Source organism: Protopterus annectens, chromosome 15.part0, assembly GCF_019279795.1.
Source record: "Protopterus annectens isolate FY-2018-M chromosome 15.part0, PAN1.0, whole genome shotgun sequence".
In the NCBI taxonomy this organism is placed as follows: domain Eukaryota; kingdom Metazoa; phylum Chordata; order Ceratodontiformes; family Protopteridae; genus Protopterus; species Protopterus annectens.
In genome coordinates, this window is record NC_056749.1 from 17,850,449 (window position 1) to 17,874,522 (window position 24,074).

Consider the following 24,074-nt stretch of genomic DNA (forward strand, 5'->3'; position numbering starts at 1 on the left):
GCTGTATGCACAGCAGTGGTTCTTCAGGGTAACAGCTGTGTACACACTAGTAGTGCTTCAGTGTAGCAGCTGTGAGCACAATAATGATGCTTTGGGGTTACAGCTGTGTGCACAGTAGTAGTGCTTCAGAGTAACAGCTCTGTGTAGAGTTTTGGCTGAGGTAACAGCTGTATGCACCTTAGTGGTGCTTTGAGGTAACAGCTGTGTGCAAAGCAGTGGTGCCTTGGTGTGACAGCTGTCTGCACAGCAGTGGTGCTTCAGGGGGACAGCTGCATGTGCAGTCATAGTGCTTCAGGGTGACAGCTGTGTGCAAAGTAGTAGTAGTGCTTCAGTGTAGCAACTGTATGCACAGTAGTAATGCTTTGCAGTGACAGCTGTATGCACAGTAGTAGTGCTTTGGGATGACAGCTGTATGCACTGTAGAAGTACTTTGGGATGACACCTGTCTGCACAGCAGTGTGCTTCAGGGTGACAGCTGTGTGCACAGTAGCGGTGATTTGGTGTAATAGCTGTATGCACAGTAGCAGTGCTTCAGGATGACAGCTGTATGCACAGTAGTAGTGCTTCAGGATGATAGCTGTATGCACAGTAGTAGTGCTTTAGGATGACAACCGTATGTACATTAATAGTGCTTTGGGGTGACAGCTGTGTGCACAGTAGTAGTGCTTCAGGGTGACAGCTGTATGCACAGTAGTAGTGCTTAAGCATGACAGCTGTATGCACAGTTGTAGTGCTTTGAGGTGACAGCTGTGTGCACAGTAGTAGTGCTTCAGGGTGACAGCTGTATGCACAGTAGTAGTGTTTTGTTCTGACAGCTGTGTGGACAGTAGTAGTTTTTCAGTGTGACAGATGTATGCACAGTAGTATTGCTTTGAGGTGATAGCTGTGTGCACAGTAGTAGTGTTTTGGGCTGAAAGCTGTGTGGACAGTAGCCGTACATTGGGTTGACAGCTGTATGCACTGTAGTAGTGCTTCAGAATTACAGCTGTATGCACAGTAGTAGTGCTTCAGAGTGACAGCTTTATGCACAGTAGTAGTGCTTTGGGGTGACAGCTGTGTGCACAGTAGTAGTGCTTCAGGGTGAAAGCTGTATGCACAGTAGTAATGCTTTGAGGTGACAGCTGTCTGCACAGTAGTACTGCTTTGGGGTGACAGCTGTGTGCACAGCAGTGGTGTTTCAGGGTGACAGCTGTGTGCACAGTAGTGATGGTTCAGGATGACAGCTGTCTGCACACCAGTGGTGCATCAGGGTGACAGCTGCATGTACAGTAGTAGTGCCTTGGTATGATAGCTCTGTGTGCAGTAGTAGTACTTTGGGTTGACAGCTCTGTGTAGAGTAATTGTGCTTTGGGGTAACACCTGTGTACACAGCAGTGGTGCTTCAGGGAGACATCTGTGTGCACAGAAGTAGTGCTTTGAGTGACAGCTGTGTTTACAGTAGTAGTGCTTTGGGGTAACAGCTGTGTGTAGGGTTCTGGATTGGTTAACAGCTGTATGCACCTTAGTGGTGCTTTGGGGTAACAGCTGTGTGCACAGTAGTGGTGTTTTGGGCTGACTGTTGTATGTATAGTAGTAGTACTTTGGGATGACAGGTGTAGTGTACAGTCGTAGTGCTTCAGGATGACAGCTGTATGCACAGTAATAGTGCTTTGGCATGTCAGCTATGTGCACAGTAGTAGTGCTTCAGGGTGACAGCTGTATGCACAGTAGTAGTGTTTTGAGGTGACAGCTGTATGTACAGTAGTAGTGCTTCAGGGTGACAGCTGTATGCACAGTAGTAGTGCTTTGGTGTGATAGCTGTTTGCACAGTAGCAGTGCTTCAGAATGACAGCGTTATGCACAGTAATAGTCCTTCGGGGTGACAGCTGTGTGCACAGTAGTAGTACTTCAGGGTGACAGCTGTATACACAATAGTAGTGCTTCAGGGTGACAGCTGTATGTGCAGTAGTAGTGCTTCAGGGTGACAGCTGTATGCACAGTAGTAGTGCTTCAGGGTGATAGCTCTGTGCATAGTAGTAGTGTTTTGGGTTGACAGCTGTGTGTACCATAGTAGTACTTTGGGTTGACAGCTGTATGCACAGTAGTAGTACTTCAGGGTGACAGCTGTATGCACAGTAGTAGTGCTTCAGGATGACAGCTGCATGCACAGCAATAGTGGTTTGGGATGATAGCTGTGTGCACAGTAGTAGTGCTTCAGGGTGATAGCTGTATGCACAGCAGTAGTGCTTTGGGCTGACAGCTGTGTGCACAATAGTAGTGCTTCAGAATGACAGCTGCATGCACAGTAATAGTGATTTTGGATGACAGCTGTGTGCATAGTAGTGCTTCAGGGTGACAGCTGTATGCACAGTAGTAGTGCTTTGGGGTGACAGCTGTATGCACAGTAGTAGTGCTTCAGGGTGACAATTGTGTGCAAAGGAGTGGTGCTTCAGGGTGACAGCTGTGTGCATAGTAGTGATGGTTCTGGATAACAGCTGTCTGTACATCAGTGGTTCTTCAAGGTGACAGCTGCATGCACAGTAGTACTGCTTTGGTATGGCAGCTGTGTGTAAAATAGTAGTGCTTTGGGGTGACAAATGTGTACAGAGTAATTGTGTTTTTGGGTAACAAGGAAGCATGGGCAAATATTGCCAAGTCAAGATTTGCCATGCTGATAGACTCCTGCCCAAGAAGACTGAATGCTGTAATTAAATCAAAATGTGCTTAAGCAAGGTATTAGTTTAAGGGTGTGTACACACAACAAACTATTAGTTTAATGGTGTGCACACTTATTCAACCAGTGTTGTACGTTTTTTATTTTTTGTATTTTTCCTCTAACAGATTTGTTTGTTTTTGAACTGAATTGTACAGGTTTTAGTCACATTAAAGGTGGGAAAAGTTTTGAAATGATTTATTGTGGTCTCATTTTTTTATATCACAAAATCCTGGCATTTTAACAGGGGTGTGTAAACTTTTTATATTGTATGTATATATGTGTATATATATATATATATATATATATATATATATATATGCACACGTGTGTGTATGTTGTCTGTATGTGTGTTTGTGTACCTCTCTCTCTTTCTCTCTTTACACACATATATATATATATATATATATATATATATATATATATATATATATATATATATATCTATAGACACACACACACACACATATATATATATATATATATATATATGTATATATATATATATATATATATATATATATATATATATATATATATATACACACACACATACACACACACATATACACACAGATAAAGATGTACATGTACCTGTATATATAAATATACACAGTTTTATATATATATGTGTGTTTGTGTGTGTGTGTGTGTGTGTGTGTATAAATATATAGATAGACACACACACACACACACACACACACACACACACGTATGTATAAATATAATATATGGGTCCTGCAATTGGTATAAACCCATGCTTGTTGATATCTGTTTAATTGACAGTATTTGATTGATATATGCAGATAGTTGACAGGTGTGTGAGATAGACATTCTCCAGGTAAGACAATATAGTAGTATTACTTTGGGCTGACAGCTGTATGCACAGTAGTAGTGCTTCTGGATGACAGCTGTATGCACAGTAGTAGTGCTTCAGGATGTCCACTGTATGCACAGTAGTAGTGCTTTGGTGTGATAGCTGTATGCACAGTAGTAGTGTTTCAGGATGACAGCTGTATGCATAGTAATAGTGCTTCGGGGTGACAGCTGTGTGCACAGTAGTAATGCTTCAGGGTGACAGCTGTATGCACAGTAGTAGTGCTTCAGGGTGACAGTTGTATGCACAGCTGTACTGCTTTGGGGTGACAGCTGTGTGCACAGTAGTAGTGCTTCTGGGTGACAGCTGCATGCACAGTAGTAATGCTTTGAGGTGACAGCTGTGTGCACAGTAGTAATGATTTGGGGTGACAACTGTCTGCAAAGGAGTGGTGCTTCAGCGTGACAGCTGTGTGTGCAGTAGTGATGGTTCGGGATGACAGCTGTCTGCACATTAGTGGTACTTCAGGGTGACAGCTGCATGCACAGTAGTACTGCTTTGGTATGGCAGCTGTGTGTACAGTAGTAGTGCTTTGGGGTGACAACTGTGTGCAGAGTAATTGTGTTTTTGGGTAACACCTGTGTTCACACCAGTGGTGCTTCAGGGTTACAGCTGTGTGCACAGTAGTAGTGCTTTTGCTGACAGATGTGTGTACAATAGAGGTGCTTTGGGGTGACAGCTATGTGCACAGCAATAGTACTTTGAAGTAACAGCTGTGTGCACAGTAGTGGTGCTTTGCATTGAGAGTTGGGTGCACAGTAGTAGTGCTTTGGGATGACAGCTGTGTGTACTTTAGAGGTGCTTTGGGGTGACAGCTTTGTGCACAGTGGTGCTGCTTTGGGGTGATAGCTGTGTGCAGAGTGGTTGTGCTTTGGAGTAACACCTGTGGTGTTTTGATATGACAGCTGTGTGCACAGCAATAGTACTTTGGGGTGACAGTTGTTTGTATAGTAATAGTGCTCCTGTGTAGCAGCTGTGAGCACAGTAATGATGCTTTGGGGTGATGGTTGTGTGTAGAGTAGTGGTTGGGGTAACAGCTGTGTATTGAGTAGTGCTGCCTCAGGGTGACAGCTGTGTGCACAGTAGTAGTGCTTCAGGATGACAACTGTATGCACAGTAATAGTGCTTTGGTGTGATGTCTGTATGCACAGTAGTAGTTCTTCAGGATTACAGCTGTATGCACAGTAATAGTGCTTTGGGGTGACAGCTGTGTGCACAGTAATAGTGCTTCAGAATAGTGCTTCAGGATGACAGCTGTATGCACAGTAGTAGTGCTTCAGGACGACAGCTGTATATAGCATAGTAGTGCTTTGGTGTGATAGCTGTATACACAGTAGAAGTGCTTCCGGATGTCAGCTGTATGCATAGTAATAGTGTTTGGGGTGACAGCTGTGTGCACAGTAGTAGTGCTTCAGGGTGACAGCTGTATGCACAGTAGTAGTGCTTTGAGGTGACAGCTGTATATACAGTAGTAGTACTTTGGGATGACAGCTGTATGCACAATAGTAGTATTCAGGATGACAGGTGTATGCACAGTAGTAATGCTTCAGGATGACAGCTGTATGGACAGTGGTAGTTCTTCAGGATGACAGCTGTATGCACACTAATAGTTCTTTGGGGTGACATTAGTATGCACAGTAGTGGTACTTTGAGGTAACAGCTGTGTGCAGAGTTGTGTTTGGGATAACAGCTGTGTATAGAGTAGCGGTGCTTCAGGTTGACAACTTTGTGTACAGTAGTGGTGCTTCAGGATGACAGCTGTATGCACAGTAGTAGTGCTTTGAGGTGACAGCTGTATGCACAGTAGTAGTGTTTTGGGTTGACAGCTGTGTGTACAGTAGTAGTACTTTGGGTTGACAGCTGTATGTACAGTATTAGTGCTTCAGGATGACAGCTATATGCATAGTAGTAGTAGTGCATTGGTGTGATAGCTGTATGCACAGTAGTAGTGCTTCAGGATGACAGCTGTATGCACAGCATGAACAATGTTATTTTTCTTTTTTTCTGTGTATAGTAGTGCTTTGGTATGACAGCTGCATGTACAATTGTAGTGCTTTATAGTAGCAGCTGTGTACACAGTAGTAGTGCTTCAGGGTGACAGCATTGTGCACAATAGTGGTGCTTGTAGTGAAGCTGTGTGCACAGTAGTAGTGCTTCAATGTAGTAGCTGTGTGCACAGTAATGATGCTTCGGGATGACAACTGTATACACAGTAGTAGTCAACAAAGTATTAGTTTAAGGATGTGTGCACACTACAAAGTATTAGTTTAAGGGCTTTGTGCACAGTAGTAGTTCTTCAGGCTAACAGCTATGTGCATAGTATTGATGCTTTGGGATGAAAGTTGCATGCACAGTTGTAGTGCACAGTAGTAGTGCTTCAGGGTGAAAGTGGTATGCACAATAGTGGTGCTTGTAGTGAAGCTTTGTGCACAGTAGTAGTGCTTCAGTGTAGCAGCTGTGTGCACAGCAGTGATGCTTAGGGATGACAGCTGTGTGCATAGTATTGATGCTTCAGGAAGACAGCTGTGTGCACAGTAGTAGTGCTTTGGGATGACAGCTGTGTGCACAGCAGTACTGATTCATTATAGCAACTGTATGCACGGTAGTAGTGTTTCAGGGTGAAAGCTGTATGCACAGTAATAGTGCTTTGGGGTGACAGCTGTCTGCACAGCAGTGGTACTTCAGGGTGACAACTGTGTGCACAGTAGTAGTACTTCAGGGTGACAGCTGTGTGTGCACACTTGTGATGGTTCAGGATGACAGCTGTCTGCACAGCAGTGGTGCTTCAGGGTGACAACTGTGTGCACAGTAGTAGTGTTTCAGTGTAGTAGCTGTGTGCACAATAATGATGTTGTGGGATGACATCTGTGTGCACAGTAGTAGTGCTTCAGGGTGACAGCTGTATTCACAGTAGTAGTGCTTTGGCATGACAGCTGTGTGCACAGCAGTAGTCCTTCAGGGTGACAGCTGTATGCACAGTAATAGTACTTTGTGATGACAGCTGTGTGCACAGTAGTAGTGGTTTGGGGTGACAACTGTTTTCACAGCAGTGGTTCTTCAGGGTGACAACTGTGTGCACAGTATTAGTACTTCGTTGTGACAGCTGTGTGTGCACACTTGTGATGGTTCAGGATGACAGCTGTCTGCACAGCAGTGGTGCTTCAGGGTGACAACTGTGTGCACTGTAGTAGTGTTTCAGTGTATCAGCTGTGTATACAATAATGATGCTTTGAGGTGACAGATGTATGCACAGTAGTAGTGATTTAGGGTGACAGCTCTATGCCCAGTAGTAGTGCTTTTACGTGACAGCTGTGTGCACAGCAGTAGGGCTTCAGGGTGACAGCTGTGTGTACGGTAGTGATGGTTTATGGGTGATAGCTGTCTGCAAAGTAGTGATGGTGTGGGGTGACAGCTGTGTGCACAGTAGTAGTGCCTCAGTGTAGCAACTGTATGCACAGTAGTAGTGTTTCATGGTGACAGCTGTATGCACAGTAGTAGTGCTTTGGGGTGACAGTTGTGTGCACAGTAGTAGTACTTTGGGGTGACAGCTGTGTGTACAGTAGAGGTGCTTTGGGTTGACAGCTCTGTGCAGAGTAATTGTGCTTTGGGGTAACACCTGTGTACACATCAGTGGTGCTTCAGAGTGACAGATGTGTGCACAGTTGTAGTGCTTTGGGGTGGCAGCTGTGTGTACTGTAGAGGTGCTTTGAGGTGACAGCTGTGTTTACAGCAGTGGGGCTTTGGGGTGACAGCTGTGTACACAGTGTTTGTGCTTTGGGGTAACACCTGTGTACACAGTGGTGGTGCTTTGGTATGACAGCTGGGTGCACAGCAATAGTATATTGGGGTGACAGTTCTATGCACAGTAGTAGTGCTTCAGTGTAGCATTTGTGTGCATAGTAATGATGCTTTGGGTAACAGCTGTATATAGAGTAGTGCTGCTTTGGGGTGACAGCTGTGTGCACAGTAGTGGTACTTTGGAGTAACAGCTGTATGCAGAGTTGTGTTTGGGATAACAGCTGTGTATGGAGTTTGTGTGCTTCAGGTTGACAACTGTGTGCACAGAAGTGGTGCTTCATGGTAACAGCTGTGTGCACACTAGTAGTGCTTCAGTGTAGCAGCTGTGTGCACAGTAATGATGCTTTGGGATGACAGCTGTATGCACAGCAGTGCTGCTTCAGGCTAACAGCTGTGTGCACAGTAGTAGTGTTTCAGTGAAGCATCTGTGTGCACAATAATGATGCTTTGGGGTTACAGCTGTGTGCACAGTAGTAGTGCTTCAGGGTAACCGCTATGTGTAGAGTTCTGGGTGGGGTAACAGCTGTATGCACCTTAGTGGTGCTTTGAGGTAACAACTATGACCAAAGCAGTGGTGCCTTGGTTGGACAGCTGTCTGCACAGCAGTGGTGCTTCTGGGTGACAGCTGCATGCACAGTCATAGTGCTTCAGGGTGACAGCTGTCTGCAAAGTAGTACTGCTTCAGTGTAGCAACTGTATGCACAGTAGTACTGCTTTGCGGTGACTGCTGTATACACAGTAGTAGTGCTTTGGGGATGACAGCTGTATGCACAGTAGTAGTACTTTGGGATGACACCTGTCTGCACAGCAGTGTGCTTCAGGGTGACAACTGTGTGCACAGTAGAGGTGCTTTGGTGTGAAAGCTGTATACGCAGCAGTAGTGCTTCAGGATGACAGCTGTATGCACAGTAATAGTGCTTTGGGGTGCAGCTGTGTGCAGAGTAGTAGTGCTTCAGGATGACAGCTGTATGCACAGTAGTAGTGCTTCAGGATGACAGCTGTATGCAGAGTAGTAGTAGTGCTATGGTATGATAGCTATATGCACAGTAGTAGTGCTTCAGGATGACAACTGTATGCACATTAATAATGCATTGGAGTGACAGCTGTGTGCACAGTAGTAATGCTTCAGGGTGACAGTTGTATGCACAGTAGTAATTCTTTGAGGTGACAGCTGTGTGCATAGTAGTAGTGATTCAGGGTGACAGCTGTATGCACAGTAGTAGTGTTTTGGGCTGACAGCTGTTTGCACAGTAGTAGTGCTTTGGGGCAATAGCTGTGTGCACAGTAGTAGTGTTTTGGGCTGACAGCTGTGTGGAAAGTAGCAGTACTTTGTTTTGACAGCTGTCTGCACTGTAGTAGTGCTTCAGGATGACAGCTGTATGCACAGTAGTAGTGCTTCAGGGTGACAAGCTGTATGCACAGTAGTAGTGCTTTGGGGTGACCGTTGTGTGCAAAGTAGTAGTGCTTCAGTGTGACAGCTGTATGCACAGTAGTAATGCTTTGAGGTGACAACTGTCTACACAGTAGTAGTGCTTCTGGGTGACAGCTGTGTGCACAGCAGTGGTGCTTCAGGGGACAGCTGTGTGCACAGTAGTGATGGTTCAGGATGACAGCTGTCTGCACACCAGTGGTGCTTCGGGGTGACAACTGCATGCACAGTAGTAGTGCCTTGGTATGATAGCTTTGTGTACAGTAGTAGTACTTTGGGGTGACAGCTGTGTGCAGAGTAATCGTGCTCTGGGATAACACCTGTGTACACAGCAGTGGTGCTTCAGGGTGACATCTGTGTGCACAGTAGTAGTGCTTTGGGCTGACAGCTGTGTGTACAGTAGAGGTGCTTTGAGGTGACAGCTGTATGCACAGTAGTAGTGCTTCAGGATGACCAATGTATGTATAGTAGTAGTACTTTGGTGTGATAACTCTATGCAGAGTAGTAGTTCTTCAGGGTGATAGCTGTGTGCACAGTAGTAGTGCTTTGGGGTGATAACTGTGTGCACAGTAGTAGTGTTTTCGGCTGACAGCTCTGTGTACATTAGTGGTACTTTGGGGTGACAGCTGTATTCACAGTAGTAGTGCTTCAGGATGACAGCTGTATGCACAGTAATAGTGCTTTGGTGTGATAGCTGTATGCACAGTAGTAGTGCTTCATGATGACAGCTGTATGCACAGTAATCGTGCTTTAGGGTGACAGCTGTGTGCACAGTAGTAGTGCTTCAGGGTGACAGCTGTATGCACAGTAGTAGGGCTTCATGGTGACAGCTGTATGCGCAGTAGTAGTGCTTTGAGGTGACAGCTGTATACACTGCAGTAGTGCTTCAGGGTGACAGCTGTATGGATAGTAGTGCTTTGAGTTGACAGCTGTATGCACAGTAGTAGTGCTTCAGGATGACAGCTGTATGCACAGTAGTAGTGTTTCAGGATGACAGCTGCATGGACAGTGATAGTGGTTTAGGATGACAGCTGTGTGGACAGTAGTAGTGCTTCAGGGTGACAACTGTATACACAGTTGTAGTGCATTAGGGTGACAGCTGTGTGCACAGTAGTAATGCATTGAGGTGACAGCTGTGTGCACAGTAGTAGTGCTTCAGGGTGACAATCATGTGCAAAGGAGCAGTGCTTGAGGGTGACAGCTGTGTGCATAGCAGTGATGGTTCAGGATGACAGCTGTCTGCACATCAGTGGTGCTTCAGGTGAAAGCTGCATGCACAGTAGTACTACTTTGGTATGGCAGCTGTGTATACAATAGTAGTGCTTTGGGGTGACAACTGTGTGCAGAGTAATTGTGTCTTTGGGTAACACTTGTGTACACAGCAGTGGTGCTTCAGGATGACAACTGTGTGCACAGTAGTAGTGCTTTGTGCTGACAGTTGTGTGTACAACAGAGGTGCATTGGGGTAACAGCTATGTGCAGAGTAATTGTACTTTGGGGTAACACCTTTGTACATTGTGGTGGTGCTTTGGTATGACAGCTGTGTGCACAGCAATAGTACTTTGGGGTGAGAGCTAGGTGCACAGTAGTATTGCTTTGGGGTGACAGCTGTGTGTATTATAAAGGTTCTTTGGGGTGACAGCTGTGTGCATAGCAGTTTTTTGCGGGGTCATAGCTGTGTGCAGAGTGGTTGTGCTTTGGGGTAACACCTGTGTACACAGTGGTGGTGCTTTGATATGACAGCTGTGTGCACAGCAATAGTACTTTGGGGTGACAGTTGTGTGCACAGTAGTAGTGATTCAGTGTAGCAGCTGTGTGCACAGTACTGATGCTTTGGGTGATAGTTGTGTGTAGATTAGTGGTTGGGGTAATAGCTGTGTATAGAGTAGTGCTGCTTCAGATTGACAGCTGTATGCACAGTAGTGGTACTTTGGGGTAACAGCTGTGTGCAGAGTTGTGTTTGGGATAACAGCTGTGTATGTAGTAGCCGTTCTTCAGGTTGATAACTGTGTGCACAGTAGTAGTGCTTTGGGGTGATAGCCGTGTGCACAGTAGTAGTGTTTTGGGCTGACAGCTCTGTCTACATTAGTGGTACTTTGGGGTGACAGCTATATTCACAGTAGTAGTGCTTCAGGATGACAGCTGTATGCACAGTAATAGTGCTTTGGGGTGACAGCCATGTGCACAGTAGTAGTGCTTCAGGGTGACAGCTGTATGCACAGTAGTAGTGCTTCAGGGTGACAGCTGTACGTGCAGTAGTAGTGCTTTGAGGTGACAGCTGTATGTACAGTAATAGTGCTTCAGGATGACAGCTGTATGCACAGTAGTAGGGTTTCAGGATGACAGCTGCATGGACAGTAACAGTGGTTTGGGATGACAGTTGTGTGCACAGTAGTAGTGCTTCAGGGTGACAGCTGTAATCACAGTTGTAGTGCATTGGGGTGACAGCTGTGTGCACAGTAGTAGTGCTTCAGGGTGACAATCGTGTGCAAAGGAGTGGTGCTTCAGGGTGACAATCGTGTGCATAGTAGTGCTGGTTCGGGATGACAGCTGTCTGCACATCAGTGGTGCTTTAGGTGAAAGCTGCATGCACAGTAGTACTACTGTGGTATGGCAGCAGTGTATACAGTAGTAGTGCTTTGGGGTGACAACTGTGTGCAGAGTAATTGTGTTTTTGGGTAACACTTGTGTACACAGCAGTGGTGCTTCAGGTTGATAGCTGTGTGCACAGTAGTAGTGCTTTGTGCTGATAGCTGTGTGTACAATGGAGGTGCTTTGGGATGACAGGTGTGTGCAGAGTAATTGTGCTTTGGGGTAACACCTTTGTACATTGTGGTGGTGCTTTGGTATGACAGCTGTATGCACAGCAATAGTACTTTGGGGTGAGAGCTGGGTGCACAGTAGTATTGCATTGGGGTGACAGCTGTGTGTATTGTAGAGGTGCTTTGGGGTGACAGCTGTATTCATAGCAGTTTGCTTTGGGGTCATAGCTGTGTGCAGAGTGGTTGTGCTTTGGGGTAACACCTGTGTACACAGTGGTGGTGCTTTGATATGACAGCTGTGTGCACAGAAATAGTACTTTGGGGTGACAGTTGTGTGCACAGTAGTAGTGCTTCCGTGTAGCAGCCGTGTGCACAGTACTGATGCTTTGGGTGATAGTTGTGTGTAGAGTAGTGGTTGGGGTAATAGCTGTGTATAGAGTAGTGCTGCTTCAGGGTGGCAGCTGTATGCAGTGTAGTGGTACTTTGGGGTAACAGCTGTGTGCAGAGTTGTGTTTGGGATAACAGCTGTGTATGTAGTAGCTATTCTTCAGGTTGACAACTGTGTACACAGTAGTGGTGCTTCAGGGTGATAGCTGTATGCACAGTAGTTGTGCTTTAGGATGACAACTGAATGCACAGTAATAGTGCTTTGATGTGATAGCTGTCTGCACAGTAGTAGTGCTTCAGGATGACAGCTGTATGCCCAGTAATAGTGCTTTGGGGTGACAGCTGTGTGCACAGTAGTTGTTCTTCAGGATGACAGCTGTATGCACAGTAGTAGTGCTTCAAGATGACAGCTGTATAGAGAAGAGTAGTGTTTTTGGTGTGATAGCTGTATGCACAGTAGTAGTGCATCAGGATGACAGCTGTATGCACAGTAATATTGTTTTGGGGTGACAGTTGTGTGGACAGTAGTCGTGCTTCAGGATGACAGCTGCATGCACAGTAATAGTGCTTTGGTGTGATAGCTGTGTGCACAGTAGTAGTGTTTTGGGCTGACAGCTGTGTGGACAGTAGCAGTACTTTGAGCTGACAGCTGTCTGCACTGTAGTAGTGCTTCAGGATGACAGCTGTATGCACAGTAGTAGTGCTTCAGGGTGACAGCTGTATGCACAGTAGTAGTGCTTCAGGGTAACAGCTGTATGCACAGTAGTAGTGCTTTGGGGTGACAGCTGTGTGCACAGTAGTAGTGCTTCAGTGTGACAGCTGTATGCACAGTAGTAATGCTTTGAGGTGACAACTGTCTGCACAGTAGTATTGTTTCAGGGTGACAGCTGTGTGCACAGTAGTGATGGTTCAGGATGACAGCTGTCTGCACACCAGTGGTGCTTCAGGGTGACAACTGCATGCACAGTAGTAGTTCCTTGGTATGATAGCTTTGTGTACAGTAGTAGTACTTTGGGGTGACAACTATGTGCAGAGTAATTGTGCTTTGGGGTAACACCTGTGTACACAGCATTGGTGCTTCAGGGTGACAGCTGTGTGCACAGTAGTAGTGCTTTGGGCTGACAGCTGTGTATACAATAGAGGTGCTTTGAGGTGACAAATGTATGCACAGTAGTAGTGCTTTGGAGTGATAGCTGTGTGCACAGTAGTAGTGTTTTGAGCTGTACAGAAGTTATTCTTTGGGGTGACAGCTGTATGCACAGTAGTAGTGTGTTGGTGTGATAGCTGTATGCACAGTAGTAGTGCTTCAGGATGACAGCTGTATGCACAGTAATAGTGCTTTGGTGTCATAGCTGTATGCACAGTAGTAGTACTTCAGGATGACAGCTGTATGCACAGTAATAGTGCTTTGGGGTGACAGCTGTGTGCACAGTAGTAGTGCTTCAGGGTGACAGCTGTATGCACAGTAGTAGTGCTTCAGGGTGACAGCTGTATGTGCAGTACTGGTGCTTTGAGGTGACAGCTGTATGCACAGTAGTAGTGCTTCAGGATGACAGCTGTATACACAGTAGTAGTGTTTCAGGATGACAGCTGCATGGACAGTAATAGTGATTTGGGATGACAGCTGTGTGCACAGTAGTAGTGCTTCAGGGTGACAGCTGTATGCACAGTTGTAGTGCATTGGGGTGACAGCTGTGTGCACAGTAGTAGTACTTCTGAGTGACAGCTTCATGCACAGTAGTAATGCTTTGAGGTGACTGCTGTGTGCACAGTAGTAGTGCTTCAGGGTGACAATCGTGTGCAAAGGCGTGGTGCTTCAGGGTGACAGCTGTGTGCATAGTAGTGATGGTTTGGGATGACAGCTGTCTGCACATCAGTGGTGCTTCAGGTGAAAGCTGCATGCACAGTAGTGCTACTTTGGTATGGCAGCTGTGTATACAACAGTAGTGCTTTGGGGTGACAACTGTGTACAGAGTAATTGTGTTTTTGGGTAACACTTGTGTACACAGCAGTGGCCCTTCAGGATGACAGCTGTGTGCACAGTAGTAGTGCTTTGTGCTGACAGCTATGTGTACAATAGAGGTGCTTTGGGGTGACAGCTGTGTGCAGAGTAATTGTGCTTTGGGGTAACACCTTTGTACATTGTGGTGGTGCTTTGGTATGACAGCTGTGTGCACAGCAATAGTACTTTGGAGTGAGAGCTGGGTACACAGTAGTATTGTTTTGGGAAGACAGCTGTGTGCAATGTAGAGGTTCTTTGGGGTGACAGCTGTGTGCATAGCAGTTTGCTTTGGGGTCATAGCTGTGTGCAGAGTGGTTGTGCTTTGGGGTAACACCTGTGTACACAGTGATGGTGCTTTGATATGACAGCTGTGTGCACAGCAATAGTACTTTGGGGTGACAGTTGTGTGCACAGTAGTAGTACTTCTGTGAAGCAACTGTGTGCACAGTAATGATGATTTGGGTGATAGTTGTGTGCAGAGTAGTGGTTGGGGTAATAGCTGTGTATAGAGTAGTGCTGCTTCAGAGTGACAGCTGTATGCACAGTAGTGGTACTTTGGGGTAACAGCTGTGTGCAGAGTTGTGTTTGGGATAACAGCTGTGTATGTAGTAGCCATTCTTCAGGTTGACAACTGTGTGCACAGTAGTAGTTCTTTGGGGTGTTAGCTGTGTGCACAGTAGTAGTGTTTTGGGCTGACAGCTCTGTGTACATTAGTGGTACTTTGGGGTGACAGCTGTATGCACAGTAGTAGTGTTTTGGGCTGACAGCTGTGTGTACATTAGTAGTACTTTGGGGTGACAGATGTATGCACAGTAGTAGTGCTTTAGGATGACAGCTATATGCACAGTAGTAGTGCTTTGGTGTGATAGCTGTATGCACTGTAGTAGTGCTTCAGGAGGACAGCTGTATGCACAGTAATAGTGCTTTGGTGTGATAGCTGTATGGACAGTAGTAGTACTTCAGGATGACATCTGTATGCACAGTAATAGTGCTTTGGGGTGACAGCTGTGTACAGAGTAGTAGTGCTTCAGGATGACAGCTGTATACACTGTAGTAGTGTTTCCAGATGCCAGCTGTAGTCATAGTAGTGGTGCTTTGCGGTGACAGCTGTATGCACAGTAGTGGTATTTTGAGGTAACAGATGTGTGCAGAGTTGTGTTTAGGATAACAGCTGTGTATGGAGTAGCTGTGCTTCAGGTTGACAACTGTCTGTACAGTAGTGGTGCTTCAGGGTGACAGCTGTATGCACAGTAGTAGTGCTTTGAGGTGACAGCTGTATTCACAGTAGTAGTGTTTTGGGCTGACAGCTGTGTGTACAGTAGTAGTATTTTGGGGTGACAGCTGTATGCACAGTAGTAGTGTTTTGTGCTGACAGCTGTGTGTATATTAGTAGTACTTTGGGGTGACAGATGTATGCACAGTAGTAGTGCTTCAGGATGACAGTTGTATGCACAGTGATAGTGCTTTGGTGTGATAGCTGTATGCACTGTAGTAGTGCTTTAGGATGACAGCTGTATGCACAGTAATAGTGCTTTGTTGTGATAGCTGTATGGACAGTAGTGGTGCTTCAGGGTGACAGCTGTATGCACATTAATAGCGCTTTGGGGTGACAGCTGTGTGCAGAGTGGTAGTGCTTCAGGATGACAGCTGTATGCACAGTAGTAGTGCTTCAGGATGACAGCTGTAGACAGAATAGTAGTGCTTTGGTGTGATAGCTGTATGCACAGTAGTAGTGCTTCAGGTTAACAGCTGTATGCACAGTAATAGTGCTTTGGGGTGACAGCTGCATGCATAGTAGTGCTGCAGGTTGACAGCTGTATGCACAGTAGCAGTGCTTTGAGGTGACAGCTGTATGGACAGTAGTAGTGCTTCGGGGTGATAGCTGTGTGCACACAGTAGTAGTGTTTTGGTCTGACAGCTGTGTGTACAGTAGTAGTGTTTTGGGTTGACAGCTGTATGCACAGTTATAGTGCTTCAGGAAGACAGCTGTATGCACAGTAGTAGTGCTTCAGAATGACAGCTGTATGCACAGTAGTAGTATTTCAAGATGAAAGTTGTATGCACAGTAGTAGTGGTTCAGAATGATAGCTGTATGCACAGTAATAGTGCTTTGGGGTGACAGCTGTGTGCACAGTAGTAGTGCTTCAGGGTGACAGCTGTATGCACAGTAGTAGTGCTTCAGGGTGACAGTGGTATGCACAGTAGTAGTGCTTTGGTGTGACAGCTGTGTGTGTACAGTAGTAGTGCTTCAGGTGACAGCTGTATGCACAGTAGTAGTGCTTAGGGGTGACAGCTCTATGCATAGTAGTAGTGCTTCGGGGTGATAGCTGTGGGCACAGTAGTAGTGTTTTCGGCTGACAGCTGTGTGTACAGTAGTAGTACTTTGGGCTGACAGCTGTATGCGCAGTAGTAGTGCTTCAGGATGACAGCTGTATGCACAGTAGTAGTGCTTTTGGGTTGACAGCTGTGTGCACAGTAGTAGTGCTTCAGGGTGTATGTACAGTAGTAGTGCTTCGGCATGACAGCTTTGTGCACAGCAGTGGTGCTTTAGGGTGACAGCTGTGTGCACAGTAGTGATGGTTCAAGATGACAGCTGTCAGCACACCTGTGGTGCTTCAGGGTGACAGCTGTATGCACACTAGTAGTGCTTTGGTATGACAGCTGTTTGTACAGTAGTAGTTTTTGGGGTGACAGCTGTGGGCAGAGTAATTGTGCTTTGTGGTAACACCTGTGTAGTAATTGTGCTTTGGGGTAACACCTGTGTACACAGTAGTGGTGCTTCAGGGTGACAGCTGTGTGCACAGTAGTAGTGCTTTGGGCTGACAGCTGTGTGCTCAATAGAGGTGCTTTGGGGTGACATCTGTGTGCAAAGTAATTGTGCTTTGGGGTAACAGCTTTGTACATAGTGGTGGTGCTTTGTATGACAGCTGTGTGCACAGCAATAGTACTTTGGGGTAACAGCTGTGTGCACAGTAGTGGTGCTTTGGGGTGAGAGCTGTGTGCACATTAGTAGTGCTTTGGGGTGACAGCTGTGTGTGCTGTAGAGGTGCTTTGGGGTGACAGCTGTGTGGGCAGCAGTGCTTCTTTGGGTTGATAGCTGTGTGCAGAGAGCTTGTGCTTTGGGGTAACACCTCTGTACACAGTGGTGGTGATTTGGTATGACAGCTGTGTGCACAGGAATAGTACTTTGGGGTGACAGTTGTGTGCACAGTAGTAGTGCTTCAGTGTAGCAGCTGTATGCACAGTAGTGATACTTTGAGGTAACAGCTGTGTGCAGAGTTGTGTTTGGGATAACATTTGTGTATGGAGTAGGGGTGCTTAAGGTTGACAACTGTGTGCACAGTAGTGGTGCTTCAGGGTAACAGCTGTGTGCATAGTAGTAGTGCTTCAGTATAGCAGCTGTGTGCATAGTAAAGATGCTTTGGGGTGACAGCTGTGTGCACAGCAGTGGTGCTTTAGCATAATAGCTGTGTGCACAGTAGTACTGTTTTAGTGTAGCAGCTGTGTGGACAATAATGATGCTTTGTGGTTACAGCTGTGTGCACAGTAGTAGTGCTTTGGGGTAACAGCTGTGTGTAGAGGTCTGGTTGGGGGTAACAGCTGTACACACCTTAGTGGTGCTTTGGGGTAACAGCTGTGTGCAAAGCGGTGGTGCCTTGGGGTGACAGCTGTGTGCAGAGTTCTTGCTGATGTAACAGTTGTGTGCAGAGTAGTGGTGCTTTGGGGTGACAGATGTGTGCAGAGTTCTGGTTGGGGTAACATCTGTGTGCAGAGTTGTGGTGCTTCATGATAACAGCACAGTAATTAATATTTGGTGCAATATCTGTGTGCAGAGTAGTGTTTGGGATATTCCTGACAGCAGCAACATAAACTGAATGATGTGGGATGGAGCTTTCAGTTGGGTACCATCACACAGGAAAGAGCTGTCATTTTTCTCACATGCATGAGTATTGTAATGGCTTAATTCTAAGACACTACCCCCGCACTTTTCCAACTCAAACTAACTTATTCTGGAGTATCCAGTCCTGGTTGTCACAGGTTACTGTTGTCCTGGTAACCATTCTACTTAGTGAGGCAGGAGCATGTGTAAAAGGAAAGGTTACTGGTGGGCTTGGGTATCCTTGCCTTACACATTGTCTCTTGGTTTGTAAAGGCGATTATTATTGTGAAAAAATGTCTCCATGGCTTTATAATCCTACTTTGTGTCATATAGTAAGTAAATAAACCTCTGTGTTTCATTGTCAGTAATATATCACTGTGGCCTGTAAAGCAGAAATGAAGATGGTTGCTTTATGCTGTAGGGTGTTCATGCTGAGGAAATTCTGTTAAAGCTAATACAGTTCATAATAGCTGTTACAAGTAATTTACTTAGGCTGTGAAACTGTAAAGTCTGATACCCTCCATGTAGCCTGTGAAGTTAACCCCCGAGCCTTTAAAAACTTACCTCAGAAATATGACTTTTATATTTGGAGTTGTAATGAAGGATTCAGCTGAAACAGTGCCGATCTTGTTGTCCTGAAGGTACAGGAGCTCTAGAGACTCCGGTAGATCAGAGGGAATGTAACTTAACTCATTACTGCCCATGTCTAGAAGCTGTACAAGAAAAAAAATATTTTATTTGGGATATTTCTTTATAGTACTACTTGTCTTGTTCTAAAATAAACTCATCAGTGACTATAGATGTCCACTACTTTGCAAAAATAAATATGTGCATAGCTTCTGAAAATTACCAACTCATCTATGCATTCAACAGGTCTAGAACTGCCCAGATGATTGTTCAGTCTTTGCAAATATGTAAATTAAAATAGGAAGTTATAGATAACCTCTGAATAAACTGAATCTAACTGGTACTTCAAAAATATTTAAGACAAAAAAAAAACCATATCCTCCAAGATTTATGCCATCCCACGTCTGTATTACATTATCGCATGATTAAAATAGTGCACGCTATTTCATCGTACCAATAATGTCTAAATCACAAAATATCGCACACAGAAAACAGTAAATTTTTTTCCCAGGGAAAATATTCGCTGCTCCGCAAAAAAAATAAAAAAATAAAAACACTTAAACACAAAGATAAGGGGGGGGCTTCGCCCCCCACACCCCCCTACTTAAATATACCAACTCCGAGATTGCACCATAGTGGAGGAAATGGCAATGTCCCGAAGATGGTCCACCAAATTTTTTTCCCTGGGAAAAAATTTGATGTTCTGTGTCATCGCTATTTTGCCATTTCGACAGTATCGGATCGACTAAATAGCTTTCGTTATTTAGTCCATTCTATAGGCTAATATAGACTCTACCGTCCCACTTCTCAGCTTCTTTACAAGCATCATATAAAGCATTCCCTGTTCTATAACTTTTCTACCTTACTGTGTACATTACAGCAAAACTATTAATAACTGTGTACATAGAAACATGTTATGAACATATATGAAAATCTGTATTATTCGGCTTCCGTACACTGTCTCTAGGAGAAATTCACTGAGCTTTGCTAGCTTGCAGGGAAAAAAAAAACAGATAAACAACATAAGGCTGAATGCTTTTTTCCATGGGAAATCATTGCCAGAGTGAGTAGTAATTGTGCTCTGACAATAATTCACTTTCTAGAGAGATTTCTCCCTTCGTGTTGGCGAAACCTCAGAGTTGGTGTATACATAAGTTGGAGGGAGAGTGTCTTGCCCCATGCAAAAAAGAAAAAAATAAATAAACAAGTAAAAGCTGTTTTCCCCTCTTAGTTTTCGAGGATTTATTCCCCAAATGTTGAAGCGTTGGCTTTCAGAAGTTGGTTTTCATAGTGGAACCATATTACTCCCTGCAACTTCTAGCAATGTACATTACATGAAATATTCAGTCTGTGCAACTCTGTAAAACAATATTTTTTCTTGTAGCTCTTTGTACTATGTATAACCTATATGAGATATAAACTTTCACAACCATATCAAGATTATCTAAGTAATAGTTTATAAGATGTAAACTAATTCTGCATTACTTTCAGAATTATCTATATAATAGTCATTTAATTATCTCTGTAACAAATTGTTGTGGCTAAGGGTCCACAGATCAATTGACTTACCCAGTCAACAAAGGAAAAATAAAATATTAATATGTGAGCACAGAAAAGGTTTTCTTACTTACTTTCCCTATATGGCTCCTGTATGATTATTCCTGTTCATTTCAAATTTGCCTCAGTGATACCCCTTTCTTTTTGCTCAGTTAAAAAAACATTTACAATTAAAATATAGGTTCATAGGTGTATACTAGGGTAATGACCACTGTGACCTTTTAAGCCTTGTCATGCATCCAAAATCTGTGACAAGGTCTGGTACCATTGGTAGTGTAACCAGGGGCCTGGGAGATGAACCATTTACAGGCTGCCTGTGTCCATTAGAGACATAGGTGTCAAACCATGGATACATTTCCTGTTCCCCATCCAAATGTCTTAAGTTATACTTGAATTGGGTTAGGGAAGAACTCTGCTTCACATAGATGGGGAGCATGTTCCAGAGAAGGGCTAGTCTGTGGGATACATACCCGTCTTTCCATCAGGTCCTATTTAAATCATCAGCAATGTTTAAGTCTTTAAAACGAGTAATTCTGATGCTATTTGTTTTGTAGATATGCTGGAGGTCCATTAGAGTGGAGTCCAAAGATGCTTCTATGCCAGACACAGATCTCCCCTTAACAGGCTGTAGGAGACAGACTGCAAGGACAGTGCCTTGAGCCGGTCTGCATAGGACATTTATTTACACCATTTTCGTTTAGTGAGGAACCTCTGCAGATGTTCCATTTGTTGACTGTACCTGGTTAGGTACATGAAAAAGGGGCATGGTACTTAATGATAGGTCTTGATGAGTGCTGGATACATTTGGACAATGTCCTCCTTGAACCTAGATGCAATTCTTTTATTTATAAGTTGCACAACATAGAATGATTTTGTCACTACCGTAGACACGCGATGGTCAACGTTAATATGTATTCTCATACAGTCCCTATTTGATATCTCCTTTTATTTTGCTTTGCTTTGTAGCAGTGGCTTTTCCAGGCACTTAAAAATATTTAAGTAAAAAAAAGTACTTAACATATTTGCTAATCCTACCAAGCTGCTTTATTCCCTGCCCTGGTATTACACCAGCTATTGTACAGCTATAAAACAGTTTTCAGCTTCTCTATCATTCTTTCTTACTGGATGTACATATAGACATATTTTTGTTTTCTTTAAGTGACTTGTGTCACCCACGTTAGCAGTTTTTTTTTCTTGTCTCCTTCCCATCTGTCTTTTCCTGTCTGCGTCCTTCAGAATCGGGCCTAGTTCTGCAGGTGCTGACTGTGTCGCTGGCAAATGGTCACTTCATGATCTCTGATAGTGCCCTAAACACCTGCACCATTTGCCCTGGTGGCGCTGCTACTGTCTGCTCCCCAGAGAGACTGGCAGTTCATTAAACCAATCTGCAGTACTGCCCAAAGGCCCCAAAAGGATCTTTCAGAATTGAAGGTCATCTGCACACAAAATGATTGGCAGGAAATAAAAACTTTTCATATGTTGATATCCAGTCCTTCACATGCTAAGACATACATGGTGCTAAACACAAGCACTGACATGAAGATGGAAAAATGAACAAAGCTGGTGTAAGGCTGAGGCTAAACCTTTCCACTGCACTTCTAGTGTTTGTTGGACCAGCTGTTCTAGCTGTGGACTATTGCGCTCTCTTTTTTTTTTTATAAGGTCATTTTTTGCAGTTGTCACACAGGTACCTGATCTTAGACTCCCTTTCACGTAGAAGTCACAGTTCCATGGTTACGGTCAGTAACATGGGTTTGGTTTAGAAACACATTGTACTGTCGGAAAGTTGGGTCAGCTCAGTAGGGTTAAGGATGACATGGTGGCCATTGTCCAGTAGGGGTGATGGAAGTGTCTGCATACCACAGGTAATGGACAAGAGTAAATGACAGATTACCAACCAAAATAAGGAGGAGGGGACTATCACTATTAGCCCATGGTGGCATATTATTATTTTCTGTCACATGCACAAAAAAAGAACAGTTTTATTCAGGCTTCCAGTCCCTTGGTTTAATTTCTTCAAGTCTGTTGGGTTTTTTAAAGCCATGATGGGAATGGACTCCATTCCTACGTAAGGGTACAATTAGAGTTTGTGAAATACATATTGTTTTAGCGTCTGATGCTAGCCAGGAGTGCTCTTCTCAGTACCTTATGTGTCCAGAATGGCCTCATACAGAGTTACATGTATTGGTAGCATATCGAAGTATGACTGTAAATTATTTTTTATTAGACCCATTGCTCCTTCTACTATTAGAACTGTCTGGATATCTCTCTTTTACATTGCTGCCTCATTTATGCCTGCAAATCCTGGTATCTTATGACTTTGTGTTTCTCTGTATGTGAGACTTTGTAATAGACAGGTGTAGTAATTTTGTCTTTTTGTTTTTTGAACTAGTATATCTGGTTTTCTTGCATCAATTTTTTTGACTGTTGGTAATGGGTGATCCCATGTGATAGACACTTCATCATTTTCTATAATTCTTTGTGGTGCGTGTTTCTAATGGTTCTCAACTGCTTTAGCATTTGCACAATCCCCAATACAACAGTCTTAACACATTATTGTGCCATTCAGTATATAACCCTCTGTGACACTGTTTTCTGTTGTTTGTTTTACAGAACCTGCATTTTTCTGTTTCTCACACCTTTTCAATGGATTTTGTAAACCCACATGTACTTAATCCAGTGCCCTGGGTCCCCATTCTTAGCCTTTCATTATTTGTTTTCATTCAGCTTTCCATAACCATTCATATGTCATATTTTGGTCACCATGTGCTTGTTGCAGGAGATCTTTGTCCGTGCCCCTATATGTGCTTGTTGCAGGAGATCTTTGTCCTTTTGCCCCTATATTTATGGCTTTCCACATTTCTATCCTTCTCATTGGATCCCTTTGTTTATTTTTCTTTCTGTTGTTTTTAGCATATTCATTTGCTGTCTGATTTTTGTCTGCTACTGGTTTGCTCTCCATTCCCACTTGACTCCGAAATGCTTCTGCTAAACTAAGCAAATATGTCATCTTAGACTTCTTCCCCTCATGTTTTAAAACTTTCACTATGTTTTGTTCTGATGAGTTCAGCACATGTGTATGTAGTCCTCCGATTGCAGATCTATACATGTAATCAATTTCAAGGAAGCCCATAATCCTGATATACACTGACGTTTTATATATCATCTGATAAGCATGAAATGTTTTTCTTGTGTTTATGTCAAATCGATCCAATAATTTTTGGGTCCAGTCAATCATCCCAAAATGTAAATTAGAACAGGAAGAACAAATGAATTTATAGCTTAGACTTTATTCCTAGATGTCAAGGCTGTTTCCAATATTAGTTTTCGTCTTCTGAAGTACTCCTTACTGAGTTTATTCAGATTTATTCATGTTTTATAGACAATCCGTCATCAATTCCCAAATATGTATACACTCCCTCCTGCTCAAGTTCCTTTACACCACATTCCTGTCCCAGGATGATATTTTCCTGGTGCTGTAGTTTTCCTGTTTTAAATGTTGCCTTTGCATATTTATCAAGGCCAAATGTCATTCCTATATAATTTGAGAAAGTTTTAACTATTTGTAGTTGTGCGTTCAACTTCACATCTGATGAACTGTAGAGTTTGAAGTCATTCTCAAAAAGAAGAAGAGGAATCTTTAGACAAGGTTGTTTTCTGGGAGCCAAACTAACTATATTAAACCACCAAGAAGGAAAAATAGTCCAGGAAACGACTCAGCCAGTATATCCAAAGAATTTATTTTATAGTACCAACAACTGATGTTCTCCAGTGCCTCGGCATAAGCCTTTTAACAGAGTATAACAAAACCCATTTCTCATTCCTTTATATAGTAAAAAAACTATTCTAATAAAACAATTTAAAAAACACTTAATTACAGCAGCCATTTCCAATCAAGCTCTCTATTTAACCCCTTAGGGTGTAAAGTGTCAAATTTTAAAATAAACAGTGCTTCTTTCCATTGTAGTTTATTCTTTAAGCACATACCTTTCACACAATGTACTTTTTCCAAAATTGTGCCTGTTAAATTTTTACCATCACTGTTATGATATTTTTTAAAATG

At 43.8% G+C, this 24,074-nt stretch overlaps 1 protein-coding gene across 1 annotated transcript in view; it reads right to left on the bottom strand.

Annotated features, from left to right (window-relative positions):
• PODNL1 (podocan like 1) overlaps positions 1-24,074 on the bottom strand; it is a 906,607-nt gene that overhangs the window by 22,782 nt on the left and 859,751 nt on the right. The window contains exon 10 of the mRNA XM_044057733.1: positions 18,392-18,540. Coding sequence (XP_043913668.1) covers positions 18,392-18,540 — 149 coding nt within the window. The remainder of the gene's footprint in view (positions 1-18,391; positions 18,541-24,074) is intronic.